We start from the raw sequence: 17,009 nt of genomic DNA, 5'->3' as shown, positions 1-17,009 counted from the left end.
AACTTTTGCTGTGCTGTGTCACATACAAGGTCAGGAAATACATTAGATTGATCACATGACACATCCAGTTACAACCATCCCTAGTCTCCCCTGATCACCTGGCTATTCACTAATGGAAACCCAAAAGTTCTTCTGGCCTGATGCCTTACAACTCATCTACAGCAGACTTTAGCAGATTAATTAAGCTTTAATAAAAGGATTAGCTACAAAATAACCCCTTTTTAAAGAGTGCGGTTTTTTTTTAACATAAAACGTCTGACTAGAGAAGGTTTTTTTTTTCTTTTAAATGTTAAAGGCCTTCGGGTTGAATGTGAAAAAAAATGTTCTTTATTGTGATATAATGAATGTTCATAAATCCACATATCCTGTTATCTTCCTAATTATGTTTTTTGCTGACTTTTACATTAAGCTCCGTCAATCCTCGTGACTGAAACTGTTGAGATTTTTGCGTTAGTTTGGATTTTTTTTTTTTTTTTTTTATTTTTGGATGAGTGCGATCTTTCCTCGGCTGGCTGCGCGTCCCTGTGAAGCCCTGCCTTCTGAGATGAGATATAGCCATCTGCCGGATTACAGCCTATACGCAGCCAGCGGAGGTTTTTATTCTGTTTGAATGAGGAAAACATCGTGTCTGGCTGTCTGAAAGCTGTCACATGGGGCCAAGGAGGAGAAAAAATCGCTTCCTGAAATGATCCCCGTCACTGGCTCTGTATTGTTGTTGCTTTTTCTCTCTCACACGTAACATCGCATCGCGTTTAATTTGTTTTCTCCGTCCGGATCTTTTTGGCCCATGATGATCAGCAAAGTTAAAAACGCCATGTCCACTCTGGTGGGAGGGATGATGCCGCACGGACACCACCACCACCACAACCACCACTCAGGTAGCGGCCAGACGTGCGGACCGGACAGCCTGCCGCCGCGCTTCCCCTACGGCCGGCCGGATTTCTTGGACCTCACCCCGGAGCTCCTGCAGTACTCCACCGAGCACGCATCACGGCCGGTGCTCACGTTGAAGAGAGACAGCAGGCTTCCCTGGCGGACGGGCTACGCAGAGTGAGTGGGTCAATGCATCCATTGGCGAAATGTCCCCCCCCAAAAAAAAAAAAAAAAAAAAAAAATCATTGACATAAGCAGGTATTCTGGTTTCATTACCGTCCTGGTGAGTGTCAGGCCTGGTGCTGCTGCAGCCTCAGCAGCTCCGAGAGCACTGCAGCAGCCAAATGATGGCCAATATGGCCTTTCGCTATTGAACAGTTCCTACCACGGTGTTTCCTCCCCTGAGCTGCTGGAGATCATATTTGGAGCAGCGCAGTCTGCTCGCTGTAATTAGACAAGGTGCTCCCAGTCATGGCACACTGACATTTATGTGAAAGATCTCACACTAAGGGAATAGGCAGGTCATACAGAAGTGAAAGCAGGAAATGTCTACCTACCGAGGTTATTAAGTGCGTCTGTGTTTTTTTATATTTAAAAAAATAATCATAAAACCTCTATGACAGCTTCATTTTTTATATTTGTCTTTTTCGTGCACAATGAGTCCTTGAGCCTGTGTTTAATACTTTAGGCTGTTTCATCTTTGCTTTTCATGAAAAGGTTTAGTAGCTGTGTGAAGTTGTGACTAATGTCCATTCATATTTTGTGTGAGCTTGGGTGCAGCACTCCACTCCCCGTGTCCTTGGCTTTACCGCAGGGGCTTTTACAGTCTAATACACCTGCAGTACTCTCACAGGTAGGAGCAAAGCAGCACCATTTCATTCACGCTGCTGGCCGGGGATTTGCTGGTCTGGCGATTCCCACTGAGGAAAAACACTCTCAGACATTCCTCTCGCCCAGAGGGAGGGAGGGAGGTTATGAAGGACCGAATAGCTCCAGTCGTACAGTACAGTATGTGGGCTATACCACCCCTGCCTGTGCTCCTGGACCCAGTGTGGAGACAGGAAAAAAGAAAAGCGCCGACTCATGCAGAGAGTCTCAAGGGGGGAGGGGGACAGGGTCAAGAAGTATGACGACAGCCGTCTCAGAGGGGTCAAATGAGGATGCTGTAATGTAAAATGCGAGGTTAGTGTGTGGGAATGTGCACCGTCATCAGTGTCGTCATCTGCATTCTGCTGCAAATGACTTTGATACAAGTCCCTCAAAGAGTAATCACAGCATTAGCAGTGCTGTTTATAACACAGTCTAACCGGCTGATCAGCTCACACATCAGCTCTCGCTGCTCATTTAATGCGGAGGGTGTAAAAATCTAAAAAGCGCGCACCCACCAGTGTTAAATTATCACATTGCAGCCAAATAAAACTCCCCAACAAACACAAATCAATAGCCAAAAAAAAAAAGTGATTGAAAACATCTGCGATTTACCCTGGAAATAAGGAGTCTGTCGGCTCTGTAAGATGCAGCATTAATGCCAACATGGTGATGTAATCAGGTTGTAAAGGTTGTACACTTGGATGAATGTAAGGCCCCGTTTATTTCAGATTGATCAAAGAAGTTATTTCTTCACTCGCGCACCTCATGCTTGCTCTGATGAGACTATTCAGAGCTGTCAAAAGGTGTTAAATGAACTGTGTGTGTGTGTGTGTGTGGACTCATGGAACAGCAGACGAGTTAGCTGTGCAGCATCACTTCAGATAAATCAGGCTGAAATTATAGCTCTTCATAGAGCGACATTTAGCCGTTGGAGCGCCCATCAGCACCGTCCCTTTTGTCTGCTGCTGTTTACTCCCCTTGTGCTGTCATGAGTATGAACAATGACGGCCAAACAGTGTACAGAGGATGGACGCTGTCCAGTTGGAGGCCACCCTGCTGGCTTACATTCAGACTCTGTTTCAACTTCTCCACTTTGAAATCACTTCATTAGTGTCTGTCTGTCATCGTGGTAGTAATGAGGATTTACAGTTATTGTTGCTGGGTAAGCTTGGCACCGCACCGATCGGACCGTTTTTTGGCATGTTTCCTCTAGTCCTGATGTAACATGTTTTGCACAATATTATGGCAGTAAAAGCTCCAAGAATCATCCCTGTCTTTAGACACATGACGTCAAGTGTCAGAGGGAATTCTGAGCCTGAAGTCTGTCCACAGTTTTAGCACCACACAGGTTTAGGATGCTCTAGATAATGAGTCTAATCGATGCTCTAACGCTGCTGTACAACATTATGTCAGCGTGAACGTGTGAGTGCACTTATATTTAGCCACTCAAAGTGCCTCTGTCAAATGGCTATTTAATACAATTTGATATGGAGGCAAGCTTCTAGGCCCTGGCACTGAGATCATGAGAGAGTGTGAGAGGAAGCAAAAAACCCCAGAGGCCAAAAGAAAATTCATTCTTAGATTCATTTTGGAGATGGAAATTCTCTTGTTTTAACCCAAGATAAGCAGGGGAACAACTGAAAATAATTCACACTATTCACATGATCTATAACATGTATAATTGATTATTGTCTATGACGGAATAACTGAGATATGAGATACTATTAATAATGTACAAGTAAACAGATGTTAGACAGGCACAATAGTACAGGGGCAAAAAAGCATTTAAAACCCTCTGTGGTCCCGAAGTGAATAAGACAATATGGAGAATTGCTGACGTATTAACATAATAAGTTCATGTTGAAAACATTAGGACACATAACTTTGACGCTGTGGACATTTAATAACGTCTCTCATGAGATTCTAAACAGTTGCTGTAACACTTTGCTTTGAATGTGCAGTAACTCTGTGATTAAAGTGGCTATAATCAATATTGTATAGCAACAAAGAATCATATGACAGTGTGAAAACAGTGAGTAATGTGAAAGGCATCGCTCGTAGTGATGAGTCTACAGAGAATATGCAGCTCCCATCAGAACTGTTTGTTACAACTTTACTGTCTGAGTTCACTCTAACCGCTCTCATAGCAGGAGAGTAAAAGTTATGTAAAATGTCGCAACGACGTCCGTGAGGCCCAAACAGCAGAGACTAGCTGGTGGAGCCAGGTATTTCCCTCAGGAGCTGGTAGAGACCAAATGAGGTTGGAATGAATTGATTCATCTGGTGGCCACAAACACGACTCCAAATGGATGATAACATGCCAGTGTTGTCTGCAGACTTCGATGCCCACAAGGGGCCTAATACATGTTAGAGCAAGTTTAAGTGCATGCTGACATGTATCCAAAAATACTTCCTCATTGCTTTATCGTGTTTTTTTTATCTAAACAAAAGTGACAGGCACAGAAATGTCGTTGAATGTCATAAAAAATGATATTTTGAACACTCACTGTGTGCTACCACTCGTTTCAATGCAGCAAAGATTATTTGCCTGTTTTTTTAGACCATCACACAGTTCAAATGCTCAAACTGACTTTATGTCCAGATTGTAAACTGATGGTGAGACAGTTTACAGGATGTTTGCTTGTATTTCCTGCATTATGCTCAAAGCAACATTCAAGTTACTGCAGTACCTGTTCTCATTGTACTGGGGACATTTTTTTTGTCAGGTCTCGCCTGCCAGTTTTCATTTCAACATTTCACCATGTGTCTTGCAAACATGACGAGCAACTTCCTCTCCCTGAAAAGGAATTCAGAATATGACCAGACTAATTATTCAATTCTCCAAGCGCTACAAATGATACGTTAGGGATTTATCTTTTTCACATTCAGTTTGTAAAAATCCTCTCAAATAGTCCACTCTTTTACTCGTAAGTGTGTTTGTGTTACATGCAGATGGAGTAGAAACAGACCCACAGGCCAGATTGCTGAAACAAGTAAACAGCTGTTATTTGAAACTCTCCAGTGATTACTAGTAACACAGAAATCAGGCATGAACAAAGTAGAAACATCCAAACATCTATCACAGTTACAGCGGTTACATCCATATTTGAGAAAGTTCGTCTTTGCAATGGAGGATTATCATCAACTCAGAATCTAAAAGGATTATTTCAGAGGTGTTGTCATTCACTGGATTACATGCACTGCTGATCTGCGTCTGATTGAAACACAAAACTCCACATCAGTAATGCAGCAGATGATGACAAGACATGTGAATTGCAACATTTTTTCACCGCAGCTTCACATTTTGTTAAGTTTTTCCTGCTGATGCCTAATAACACCAGGCGTTTTCATCAAATGGATGACGTTGAAAGGTCCAGCAGCTGCAATTAGAGAATTCATGGGAAGTCTCAACTTCCTCTTTTGAACTTTCCTTGCATAATGTACTGAGCAGTAGTTCAAACAGAGGAAGATTGTTTTATCCGACATGACCAATATGGTTTTCAGTCACAAGTTGTCGAAACATGTGACCAAAACTCAGATCTGTGAAAGAGTTAAGTCACACTATAGCAAGGCCTGAGCTCCTGGTTTAGAATCACATCCTCCCACACAGCCGACATTATGTTCAATTATAGCTCATTGAGCACATGTGACTGCTTTCTAAACAGAGAATAATTGCTAATTCTTTACTGTGGGAGTGGTGAAACTGTATCACCCTGCACAAAAAAAAGGAGGAAGACATTTACTCTCAAATTCAATGGAGTCTCCGACTGAAACATGATTTCATATGGTTTTCAATTCAATGTTTTTTTACTTTATTATCGCAAAATGTGTTTACTTAAAAGGCCACAATATGAAATCTTATTAAGAGTAAAATTTTAAGACAAAACTTAACAAGAGGTATTATGGTTGCCAATGGCTGATGGAGCAAATGCATCAAATAAAAAGCATGCTCTATATGTTGTGTCAACTTTTGGCCCAGGTGACTTTAAATTCTTCCCTGTCATTAGTCCTAATGCAGACAGCGCAGTGCAGGACACTGTGGTGCCTGTCCACTGCTTTCAGCTGATTAGAAAGTGAAAGGGCTTTTTATAATCCAGATCTGGGCAGCAGTTGCATTTCGTGTCTCATATTTGCTGCTCTCCGATATCAGAGCTGCTGGCCAGCCAGCGACCATTTTCTGCAATGATTGTAATCAGATGAACCATTTGGAACGTGAGAAGTCAAAGGTCTTACTTTGATGAGATTTTTACTCTGAATTTCTCCCATCTCCTTTGTTTGACTGTAGAGTTTGCCCCCCTTTCCCTCTCACTGCCACTCTCTTTCTGTTTTAGTATCTTACTCTTTTTCCCTTCCTCTGAGGATCCCAGTACTAACTGATAAATTACTAATCCTTCCGCTGCAGAAGTTTCCAAGGGAATCTTAATGACAATACTTGAATTACTAGAATTATGCAATAGGTATTATACCGTATTATCCAGCTAATGTGGTATTTATCTATAATTGAAACTGAAGATGTTACGTAATGTGCCAGCATGACGTCCAAATTGCAGCCTCTCCATGTCAGCCTCATGTGGCAGCTTAAAGGACCATACCAGTGGATGTTTGTATGTTGTAGCCCATTTACTACAAATCACATAAACTTTGTGAGACATATGCTGTTGTGTCTTTTAGATTTTTGTGTATCCTTTTTTCTGCTGTTCCAGGCAGCCATTCACTTCACTAAAGTATGAAAATCAATTAGCAGATTCTTGAAACATGTTTGAGTTGTATAATCTTTCATGGTGAACAAGTCTGCATTCATGTTTGCTGTGTGGTAATTCAGTTAAAGCTGCTCGAATCAATATTTTCACATTAACAATTAATGAAACTACTATAGGTAATGTGAAATTAGTCGCTTGTAGTTACAAACCTACTGATCTGATAAATATATGCTTCCTGCTCAGCCCTTAAGGTGTGACAAGTCAGTGACTGGCTGGTAAACATGTTGAAGCATTTAGCAGCTAAAGAGACAAATACTACCAACAGGAATCAGAAAAGTCCAAAACAGAGCTGAAAGAGTTTCAATGTCGGACTTCAAAATTGCCAAGTGGCCAGAGACACAACTCGAAATGAATACTAATGTTGCTTCATGTGCGCTGGGTGTGTAAATAAGCAGCTGTTAAGTAATACGCAACACCAACAACAACATGTATGCAATTATATGTGTGTGTGTTTTAGTTTTACAGCATGAACATTCCCCCTGAGTAGTAATGATTATAATATTTATGATGCAGAATGATTTACAATTTACACTCTATTACTGTGCAGTGGTAATGTAATCCATCACTTTAATCTATGATGGATTACATAATTTAAGAAAGTTTTAAGAATCTGCTAATTGATTTTCATAGTGTACTGAGATGAAAAGACACAAAAATTTTCATTCTCATTTCCATAGAGAGCTCAGTCTCCTGCAGCTTCACCACTCTTTTCACCGCTGGTCTGCATTAGTCCCTCCAGTGAACTCTACCGCAGCACACACCAGGATAGATGCTGCTAGAGCATGAAACAGTGCATTACTCTAAAGCCATTATCCTCCACAGGCAGCAGCTCATAATAAAACACTTAATCCCTCCTGCAAGTTCCCCCTGGGACATGACTACATCCTGCTCAACTTTTTTTCGTTACTCTTTGACTCTCTCCATCTTTCTGGCTGCTATTGTGTTTTCATGTCGTAAGAGGAATGAGAGCAAACACTATAAATCTGACTCCATTCTCGCTTTGCTTTTTCTTTGCTTCTTTATCCATCAGGGTGATCAATGCAGGGAAAAGCATGCTGAACGAGGACCAGGCTTCTTGTGAGAAGCTGGTGGTGAAGAGGCCGAGCGGCAAACACCGCAACTCCACTCTGCAGGAGGACAATGGGGTGAGTGAAGGGCATGCTCCCAAAGGTCAGAACAGGAGTCCGTGAATGAGGAGCGAAATGTCTGGTCGACGGCTGGCAGCTCCAATAAAAAAACAAAAACACAGTATACTCTCTGAGAAGTAGTGCAAGGAAATTATCATTGCATCTGTGCATGAACTGTAGTTATGTGATACCTGATAGTGGCGTCTTTGTGTCCTACATAGTATTAATGGATTCACTTTGCTGCGTGTGATTCCCCTCCTGTCTCTGTGGGACTTCTAATGTTTCACTATGTGTACTATCATTCAAATGCCTCTGATGTAGCACTCACTGTTCTTCATCTCGTCATTACAAAGAAAAGCGTCAAAAACAAGTCCCAGTGGTTAAAAAAAAAAAAAAAAATTTGGGAAGGTTTGTATCTTGACCATGAGTTATGTTGTAAAAACAGTGAACTGCAGCGACCTCAATGTCCCAGAAGAGTGCGAAAAGAGGACTTTCGACCAAACTCTACCACTTTAATTCACTCCTGGCTCAGCATTATTATTTTTTTCTCCTATAATTGATCTTTTTTTATTAATAACAGATCACATGGCTGCTTGGATGTGAAAGATGTCACTTGTAGTGAGAATCGTCAGCAGCTGTTTTCATGACCTGCTGTGCTCCACCTGCCCAGCGCTAAATAGCAGGTTAAAAGTGCCAGATCTGTCTGAGCATGAAGGTTTTCTACTTTTTATGATCAAAGTTAGTTGTGGAGTAATTTTGCCCCAGGGATCATTTTCTTAACATAATGGAAAAAAATGCGCACATGCACACACACACACACATTCACACTCTACAGGTTTGCCCTGTCGAACTGGTGTTTCGTAAGATCTATGACTGAGCCTTGGAGCAGAGGCCAAAGAGTTGTTTCACAGTAATTGTTGTCCTATAATCTCTCTAAACACATTTACTCTTAAGATCAATACATCTGTTTTAGACCTATTACACACACAAAGACACACACACACACACACATACTCCTCTTCCATTTGGTGTAAATGAATTACATCATCCGTTGTTGCACCCTTCCCCCTCTTGCGTCTAGCATCAGAGGGGTAAGCCTGTTCATCTGTTAGTCAGTCAGGCCAGCTCTGCTTGTAACATGCCTGCAAACACAAAGGTGCCAATGCCTTTCCATCACCCATTGCATCATGGTAGATCAGCAAAAGCCCAGGGATGAGGGGATTTTCCCTGTAGTTTTTCCATCAACCCTTTTGATCCTGCTTGGACAGAACACATCACAGAACGCTTGTTATTACTTTAAATTACTTCGATTTCGTGTTTGTGTGTTTGCACATTGCTATTCTAAGTATATTGTTTTAGACTTGAACTGTGCCATTTAAGTCTTTAAAAGTAAAGCTCACAATAAAAATGTTTATCTCTTTACAGCTTTCCTATAATATTATAATCTAGAATTACTGAAACTGTGATTCAGTAAGACCTGAAGTGGAAGAAGCATGTTGCTTAGCATTAAAAATGTCACCAGCTGCAGTCCCAAAGCCTCCCAACCCTCACAAATCTCTGCCTTCTGCTTAGAGTTGTAATCTCATGAGAGATTTTTAAACCATAACCACAGGAATTATTACTTTTCTGTTATTTTTGCATAACCACTACTATTTCTCACCACATTTCTTTTATACTTTTTCGTTGATGTAATTTTTTAGGATGGCACAGGAATCCCTCTCGTCTTTTGGGGTGTGTTCGATGGACATGCAGGTTCTGGAGCAGCCATCATGGCCTCCAAGCTTCTTCACCACCTCATCAGAGACCGTTTGGGAGAAATCTGCCACCTGCTCGAGAACCCCAGCAGTGCACCTCCTATCTGCCTGGCCAAAAACGGCAGCCCGTACCAGGCGGAGACGAAGAAGGGAGCTGCACAGGAACCAGAAGACCCAGACGCTGTCAGCGACTCCTCAGTACGCTTTCACATGGAGAAGGTTGTCAGCCTGGAGAGTCTGGTGATGGGAGTCATAGAGACCGCCTTCTCACAGATGGTGAGCAGATGATAACTAACAATCTGTGTCAGAAAACAAGAGAACGGTACTTTGCATATTTCAAGCACAAGGTGTTTTTGCACATTTGCAAATATTTGCAGATATTGCATCTTAACCCCTTACTGCCTGAATTTATTTACAATTATATAAAAAAAATAAATGATTTGTGTTTTTGCATTCAAGCAGATGCTAAATTAAGTGGAGATTGTTAATTTAAATATAGCATAGCATAGACTAGTACAATATAATAATAGTACAATATAATATATATGTATATACACATAGAATATATATTTATTTATGTATGTGTGTATGCATCTATGTATATATAATGTATACATAGAAGATGCATCAACCAGCATTAGTGGGATGCAGAGGCCACCTCAGCTACATCAAGACCGGAAGAGGCAACAAGGGGTTAATCTGAGTTTCCTGTAGCACCACTGTGAGTTTCACACTTGTGGTTTTGAGTAAAATATCTCAACAACTATTGGATGGATTTTCGCATCCCCTTCAGGACAATTTGTAATAGTTTTGGTGATCCAGTGCCATCATCATTGGGCTTTGCCCAATCCTGCTGAATGACCAAATACATGCAAACCCAATGACATCCCCATCAGCCTCTGCTGTACATGCGTGTGCTTACTGATAATTAGAAGATGTTAGCATGCTATTATATGCGCCAAGCATAAGCATGGCTAAATGCTAACCTTTGCATTTTGCTTAAAGCACCTGAGCTTTTGAATATTAATATTTTTGAAGAGACTGAGCTTCAGCATTTAAACTAATGAGCAGGCTGAATCTGCACGACCTTGTGCAGTCTCATGCAACCACTGTGTTGCTCAGATGGTACTGATAATAGCAACCCACATCCTACTTAATGTATTCTTCAGAGCCTCCTTGTGCGTCTCCATTAGTGCTGCTGTTTTGAATATGAATATGTATGAAGGAAATAATGAGCTATTCTGGTTGATGAGAGGCAAAGTGAGCTCTTAAACCACGGCGGTTTTGTTTTTACTTTAACTTTTCTGTTTGTTTGTTTTTTAGGATGACCTAATTGAAAAGGAAAAAGCCTCATATGCCATCTCTGGTGGGTGTTGTGCCTTAGCTGCAATCAATTTAATGGGGAAACTCTACGTTGCCAACGCTGGAGACAGCAGGTGAGACGAGTGGAAAAGGCTTTGTACTCAAATGTCTCTGTGATTCTCTCAAGCTCTTCATTGTACACTTCATAGAGCTTTACCCACATGGGAGATCCTCTCAGACATAGCAGCTTCTTGTGCCCCCTGGGGTTCACTTTGCATACTGCAGCATCGTGCAGCCTCCGACTCACATGAGCTGTTTGTGTAAAATAAAATATGTGATTCTGTCTGTGTGAGCCTTCTCACTCCTGTCCCCCATGTCTCTCTGCAGGGCCATAATCATACGAAATAATGAAGTTATTCCCATGACTAATGAATTCACGCCTGAGTCGGAGAGACAGCGGCTACAGTATCTGGTATTCTTCTGTCTTCTATGTTTCACGTGGCAAATACAATTATCTCACCAGGAGGCACATACTTTATCCAGAGGGTGATCTGTTCAAGGGGATTTTATAATCTTGTAAGTGCAAAGCAAGCTGTAAAAGGATCTTTGATCCCTCAGATTCAAGTGAGTAGTAGTTAACAGTAAAGTTGAGATGAGCATGATAAGCAGGCAGCCTGAAGAAGAGGGAGAAAATCCTGGATCACACTGAATTAAACTGACGTTCAACGGGTGCCTGTTTTAGTAGCCGGTTGTAGTTCTGAGTCACAGAGTGGGTGTATGATGTCTGCTGCTAAAACAGGGAGCTGTTTTAAGCCTTCAGAATACAGCATGCCTTCTGTTACACATGCAATCTTACAGCTTTTCTTGTGTTACAAAAAACGCCTTGAGTCGTGACAGACATTTTGGCTTAAGTAAAGCTCTTTGTTCTGTAGTTTGATGCCACCTGCTCTATTTTGTGTGTCACCCCAGGGCTTCCTGAGGCCAGAGCTCTTGGGTAACGAGTTCACTCACATTGAGTTCCCTCGTAGGATCCAGCACAGTGAGCTGGGAAAAAAGATGCTCTACAGAGACCACACCATGACGGGCTGGTAAACCTGGAGATCCTTTTTAATCACGTTTCTGGCATCTTTTCATGAGCACTTTACTCTGTAGTGGGCAACAGTTTGGTTGTGGAGTGTTTAGGACAAGAGAATAAGGATTGAAAGAACAGGGATTTCCAAACAAGGACAGCAACTAAAAAGGACTTTTATTATCAATTAATTTGCCTGTTATTTTCTTAATGAATTGACATTTTTGCTTCGTCGTAGGGCTTATAAGACAATCGTTGAAGATGACCTGAAATTCCCCCTGATCTATGGAGAGGGTAAAAAGGTAAGAAACGGGGAAAACCCATTGTATTGCACTCGATACACAGCTTTTGTCGAGATTTCTAAATATAAAGGTGCTGACAGTTTCTACTTACTAATGATATACTAATAACATGTACATAACATAATCCTTTAGCTCACAGATCCTCCACAGCTGATACAGTATTGTGAGGTCATGCTATCCATCTTTTAGTCTGTCTGTCAATGCCGATTAATACAATTATGAAAATTTTTATCGTAGTGTGCGCCTGGGTGGAGATAAGACCTGCTCAGCATTTTCATTATTGTCTGAGAGAACATGGTCTTCACTTAATAATCCCTCCTAAGTGGATTTTCTTAGAACTGAATCACATCCTGAACCAATAACCTACATTATTGTGTGCATGTGTGTGTGTGTGTGTGTGTGTGTGTGTGTGTGTGTGTGTGTGTGTGCTGGTATACACAGGCACGTGTCATGGCGACTATCGGAGTGACCCGTGGGCTGGGGGATCATGACCTGAAGGTGTACAACTCCAACATTTACATCAAGCCGTTCCTGTCATGCGTCCCTGAGGTGAGTGTGACGGCTCAGAGGCAGCGCTGGTTGTCGGTGCTGCCTGAGGAGCCGTCCTCAGCATCGTGGCTTCAGATGCCTGGCTGCCTTCAGGATACATTTGAACAGCTCTTTGACTTTTGGGCCGCAGGCTTCACTTTGCTGGCTGAGTCGCTTTCACATTGCTCAAATCTGTGTCTCCTCATATGCTCTGTTTGCCTTTATGCAGGCTCAGATATGACAAAAAGAAGAGACAGATTAATTCACTCCAGCAGTCATTTTGTTACCTTTCATTTAGTTGTATTTTACATAAGATGGAGGCATCAACAAAGCATGGGAACAGAGTGGTGTACACATCTCTTACTCTTGTTTTTTGGGAAAGGAAAATACATGTTTCCATCACAGTTAAGCCCAATAAAGTCTGTGAGTTTCTATTTAAAACCCATATTTAGTTGTTGCTTTTTTGCAGGCATTGAGTGAAATGTAAATCTAACTAATACAACTTCTTCTGATATCAATCCAAGGAACAATATCAAAAACCAAATTAAATTGTTGCACCGTAAGAGGCTTCAGTGCGTCTTGAAGTTCAAAGTGCAGCACTGTGTGAACAATGCTTTTCACCACAGGCTTCATCACACTCACTCGTATGCACTTTTAGACGATTTGCTTTTGTCTTTTGCCATTGAATTGAATGCACTTTAGTGAAGGCCACGGTACAATATCTTGCTGTCTTCATGAGTAAATTAACCTAAAACCATTCGTAAGGTTAAATTCTCCTATCTTGTAAATATCTAAATTGTTTTGAAGATCAAATTCCTTCTTCAATTCATTAAAACTATTTCCTTATGGTGGATTAATGCACACAGGACTGTTACACATTTGAACCTTTTCCATTAAGGGTTAGAAGTACACACAAGCTTTTTTCAGTATCTTGTTACTCATCGCAGCACTTTTGACTTTTGCTTTGTGAGGGTAAAAATTCTCACTACCTCCCTTGTAAGATTTTGTTTCTTATTTCCTGTTCAGCCACTTCTCAGTTCAGCATTACAAGAATATCATCAGGTCACTCTGACTAAGCGGCTCAAACAGTGTGAATGAACATGAACAGCTTTGCTGCTGTAAATGGAGGTTATGTCCCTTGCATGCCAGCATACATGTGATAATCTCAAGGTGTTGACTGCCTTCTTTATGCCATTACAAATCATCACAGCACGATGAATGATAAAGTTTGATGACGCCTTAATGAATGACGCCTTTCTGTCACAGGTGAAGGTTTATAACCTGGATGAAAACAAACACGGCCCAGATGACGTCTTGGTCATGGGCACAGATGGATTGTGGGACGTGACAACGGACAGGGAAGTGGCAGATGCTGTGTCAGCCTACTTATCTTGCTGTGACCCCTCTGATCCCATGAGGTATGCAGCACGACAAATAAAACTTCACGATAGGTTTTAGCAATTCAAGCGCTCTGTGTGCTGTGTGAGTGTGTTCGGGAGAGCCGCATGAACGCTGCAGTCTCAGAGAGCCAGTGGAAATTAGCTTCAGTGGTGTACTGTGATACACGATACACTAGGTGGAGACATATACTCTCTAACCTTATCATCCATTCTCTATTATATAACTCTAAAAGAATACATTAATAACACATTATAATTTAGTTTTAAATACATGCAAGGATATTTTTTGCATTATTTAACAAAAAAACAACATCACTTTAAAAGACTTTACATGTTTTTATCTTGCTTCAATGAAATTAAACACCTGTTTAATTAATTATCCAAATAAATTGTTCACCTATTCTAGGTTGACTATATGTATATGTGGTTACCTTATATTTTTGTCCAGTTTGACTCTAAAAAACATCACAGTTAACGGCTGCTGTGCTCCAGGTCTTTTTTCTTCGGACATAAAGGGTCATAACTTCAGAGAAGGTGCTGAAAATTGTTTTGTTTTTTTGTGCCCACTGCATGAAAATGAAGCTTTATTTTGCCTGACGCCCTTACTTGTGTGAAGACGAATCAGCATTTTGTCTGTGTATTTGTGCTTGTCCTATAGTTTATCTCAGCGTTCTAATGGCCGTTTTGGCTTCCTGCCTTTTTGTGTGTTACTCAGGTATACGCTGGCGGCCCAGGACCTGCTGATGAGATCACGAGGAGTCCTGAAGGAGCGCGGCTGGCGGCTACCCAATGAAAAATTGGGCTCAGGCGATGACATCACCGTGTTTGTCATCCCACTGGCGGGGCACGAGTTAGAGACATGATGAGGTACTGCGGCGACCGCTATGACAGGGCTGACTCTTTAGGGTCCTCCCCACGGTCCCTCCCAGCTCCCCAAACCCGGGACTGACGGGGGGAAGAAAACACCTTTGTCATATGGAAGACTCGGGTCCAAGCAGCACCTTCATCAACCCACTAGACTGGACCCAGTCCATGCCGCTTCACCTCAACCCAGTCATGTAACAAAAGATTTTCAGTGATATTATAAGAGAAGTCACATTCTTTCTCCCAGACCTGCTGTTTGTGACGGTTGCCAGTGAGAATTAAACCCTTGTAGTATTTTTATTTCCTGTTTATGTTCAAGGCTGGACTGCTTGTCAATCCTTTGAAAGGATTGTTCATTTTCATGTCATGCCCTAAATGTGATTCCCTTTTAAAAAAGGAGGAGAAAAAAAAGCCTCCAGCAGTTTCACAAGCGTGGTTTGTAAAGGGGATTGCAGCAGAGAATGTGAGGACACCAAAGAGATGAGATGTGGCTTAAGGATGGAAATCTGTAAAAAAAATAAATAAATAAATAAACACATGAAAGATAAACCATAAAACAAAAAACTCATTAAACCCTCATATGTACATTTAAAAAAAAAAAAGCATGTAGGAAGTAAAAACCTTTTTCAGCGCTGGACCCAAACAGAGTTACTGTACTTCCTTTGTTAATGATGAATGAATGTGGACACCTTCGGCTCTGTTGGTAGCCCGCTGATTTGTGATATGTTTCTCTTAAATGTTCTCATAAATAATTAGTTTTATTTTTCTCTTCACAACAATAAGAACAGAGCGTTATACTTCAGTTCAGTTCAAGGAAAAAATGAAGGAAGGAGGATTGTTTGCTTTAATTTAACCACGTGTTTTCATTATTTAACCCTCGGAAGAGACGGTAATTTGTTCTCTGTAAATGTTTCGGTATAGTAAGATGTGATACGCTTCACACATATGCCTTATTATTGAGAGATGAAAGGGACTGCAGAGGTTTTCTTCTTCAGATGCACTAAATTTGATCCTGGTAGAAGCGGCAAAGAACATTGTATGCCCTTAAATGTATCGCATACCTCTTTTGTACCATTTTTGTTATGTCACGTTGTTATTTAGATTATCCATATATTTTTAAAGACAACTCTGGTTGTAAGCAGAAGTTTTATTTTTATGTTTCTATCCATTACTATTTGTTTAGAGAGATGGTGTGTATTAGAATATGAGCTACCAAAATGCGTGGTAGAGGGATAATATGTACCAGTTTAGAAATAAATCAGATTTTTCCCATATGCTTTGAACCTGTTTATTTACACATGCATCCTCGGAGAGGCCCACTGTAAATACTCATACTAATACTTTTCCTATTCCTGAACATAGTGAGCAGTATGAGTTACATAAAGAAATAATACATTTTCCACAAGCATAATGTCTCTGTATGTTTTCTCATATATTGCATTACAGGAGGCCGAGAAATTTGTCTGTTATAACGTTAACTGTTACATCAGTAGGAAAGTATTTTAACACAAAGACTTTGAACATAATATCAATCACTCAAGGATCAAATTATTTTTTTGACATTGTTTTAATATGTTACTCTGGGTCTCTCACACCCCAATTCTTCCTTGCTTTGAAACAATAAATAGTATATATAGTTTTTCTTCTCTGACCTTATTAAAACCTTGTGTGTAGCTATTAGGTAGGCACTTTTAATGAGGAGGAGAAAATATGTAAAGGACCATAAAGAATTATTATCACATTGATGTAGGGAAATATCACGTCCTTTATGTTATAGGGTTTAGAAAAGTGTCAGTAATAGAAGTTGTGCAAGAAGAATGGATATAACATATATAGAAATAAATACAAAAATATAAGGAAAAAGTATAAAATATATATATATGTGTGTGTAATTTATATTTTTTCTCATATTTTTAGATTTCTATTTATTTTTATATTTGTTATATCCCTTCTTTTTGCACTACTCCTGTGGACTCTTTCATGGTGTTATAATGTATAATATTTTACATTACATTATCGATTATTGCTATTGTTGTACTAACATGCAAGCAGCATTTTACTGTGGCTGTTGAGGTGGAGCTGCTTTATATACTGGTGGGGAATTTGAATGTACCCACTGTCCACCCACACACCATACGGTCAATGCAAAATGAATATTCA

At 40.6% G+C, this 17,009-nt stretch overlaps 1 protein-coding gene across 1 annotated transcript; it reads left to right on the top strand.

Annotated features, from left to right (window-relative positions):
• The first annotated feature begins 583 nt into the window (after positions 1-583).
• On the top strand, positions 584-16,123 carry ppm1j (protein phosphatase, Mg2+/Mn2+ dependent, 1J). The gene is made up of 10 exons (XM_070841975.1): positions 584-1,050; positions 7,534-7,648; positions 9,331-9,660; positions 10,708-10,820; positions 11,074-11,158; positions 11,656-11,774; positions 11,994-12,057; positions 12,499-12,606; positions 13,852-14,003; positions 14,701-16,123. The coding sequence occupies exons 1-10, from the start codon at positions 788-790 to the stop codon at positions 14,846-14,848; spliced, it is 1,497 nt and encodes a 498-aa protein (XP_070698076.1). The 5' UTR covers positions 584-787; the 3' UTR covers positions 14,849-16,123.
• The last annotated feature ends 886 nt before the right edge of the window (positions 16,124-17,009 follow it).

The sequence above is a fragment of the Pempheris klunzingeri genome, chromosome 2, assembly GCF_042242105.1.
Source record: "Pempheris klunzingeri isolate RE-2024b chromosome 2, fPemKlu1.hap1, whole genome shotgun sequence".
NCBI lineage: Eukaryota > Metazoa > Chordata > Actinopteri > Acropomatiformes > Pempheridae > Pempheris > Pempheris klunzingeri.
This window is presented reverse-complemented; position numbering and strand designations above follow the sequence as displayed.

What these genes read in the sequence shown, in the direction of transcription:
- ppm1j (XM_070841975.1), top strand. Translation starts at nt 788, where the DNA reads ATGATGATCAGCAAAGTTAAAAACGCCATGTCCACTCTGGTGGGAGGG. An exon ending in TGGCGGACGGGCTACGCAGA is followed by an intron (nt 1,051 to 7,533) that starts GTGAGTGGGTCA and finishes TTTATCCATCAG; the next exon opens with GGTGATCAATGCAGGGAAAA. An exon ending in GACCACACCATGACGGGCTG is followed by an intron (nt 11,775 to 11,993) that starts GTAAACCTGGAG and finishes GCTTCGTCGTAG; the next exon opens with GGCTTATAAGACAATCGTTG.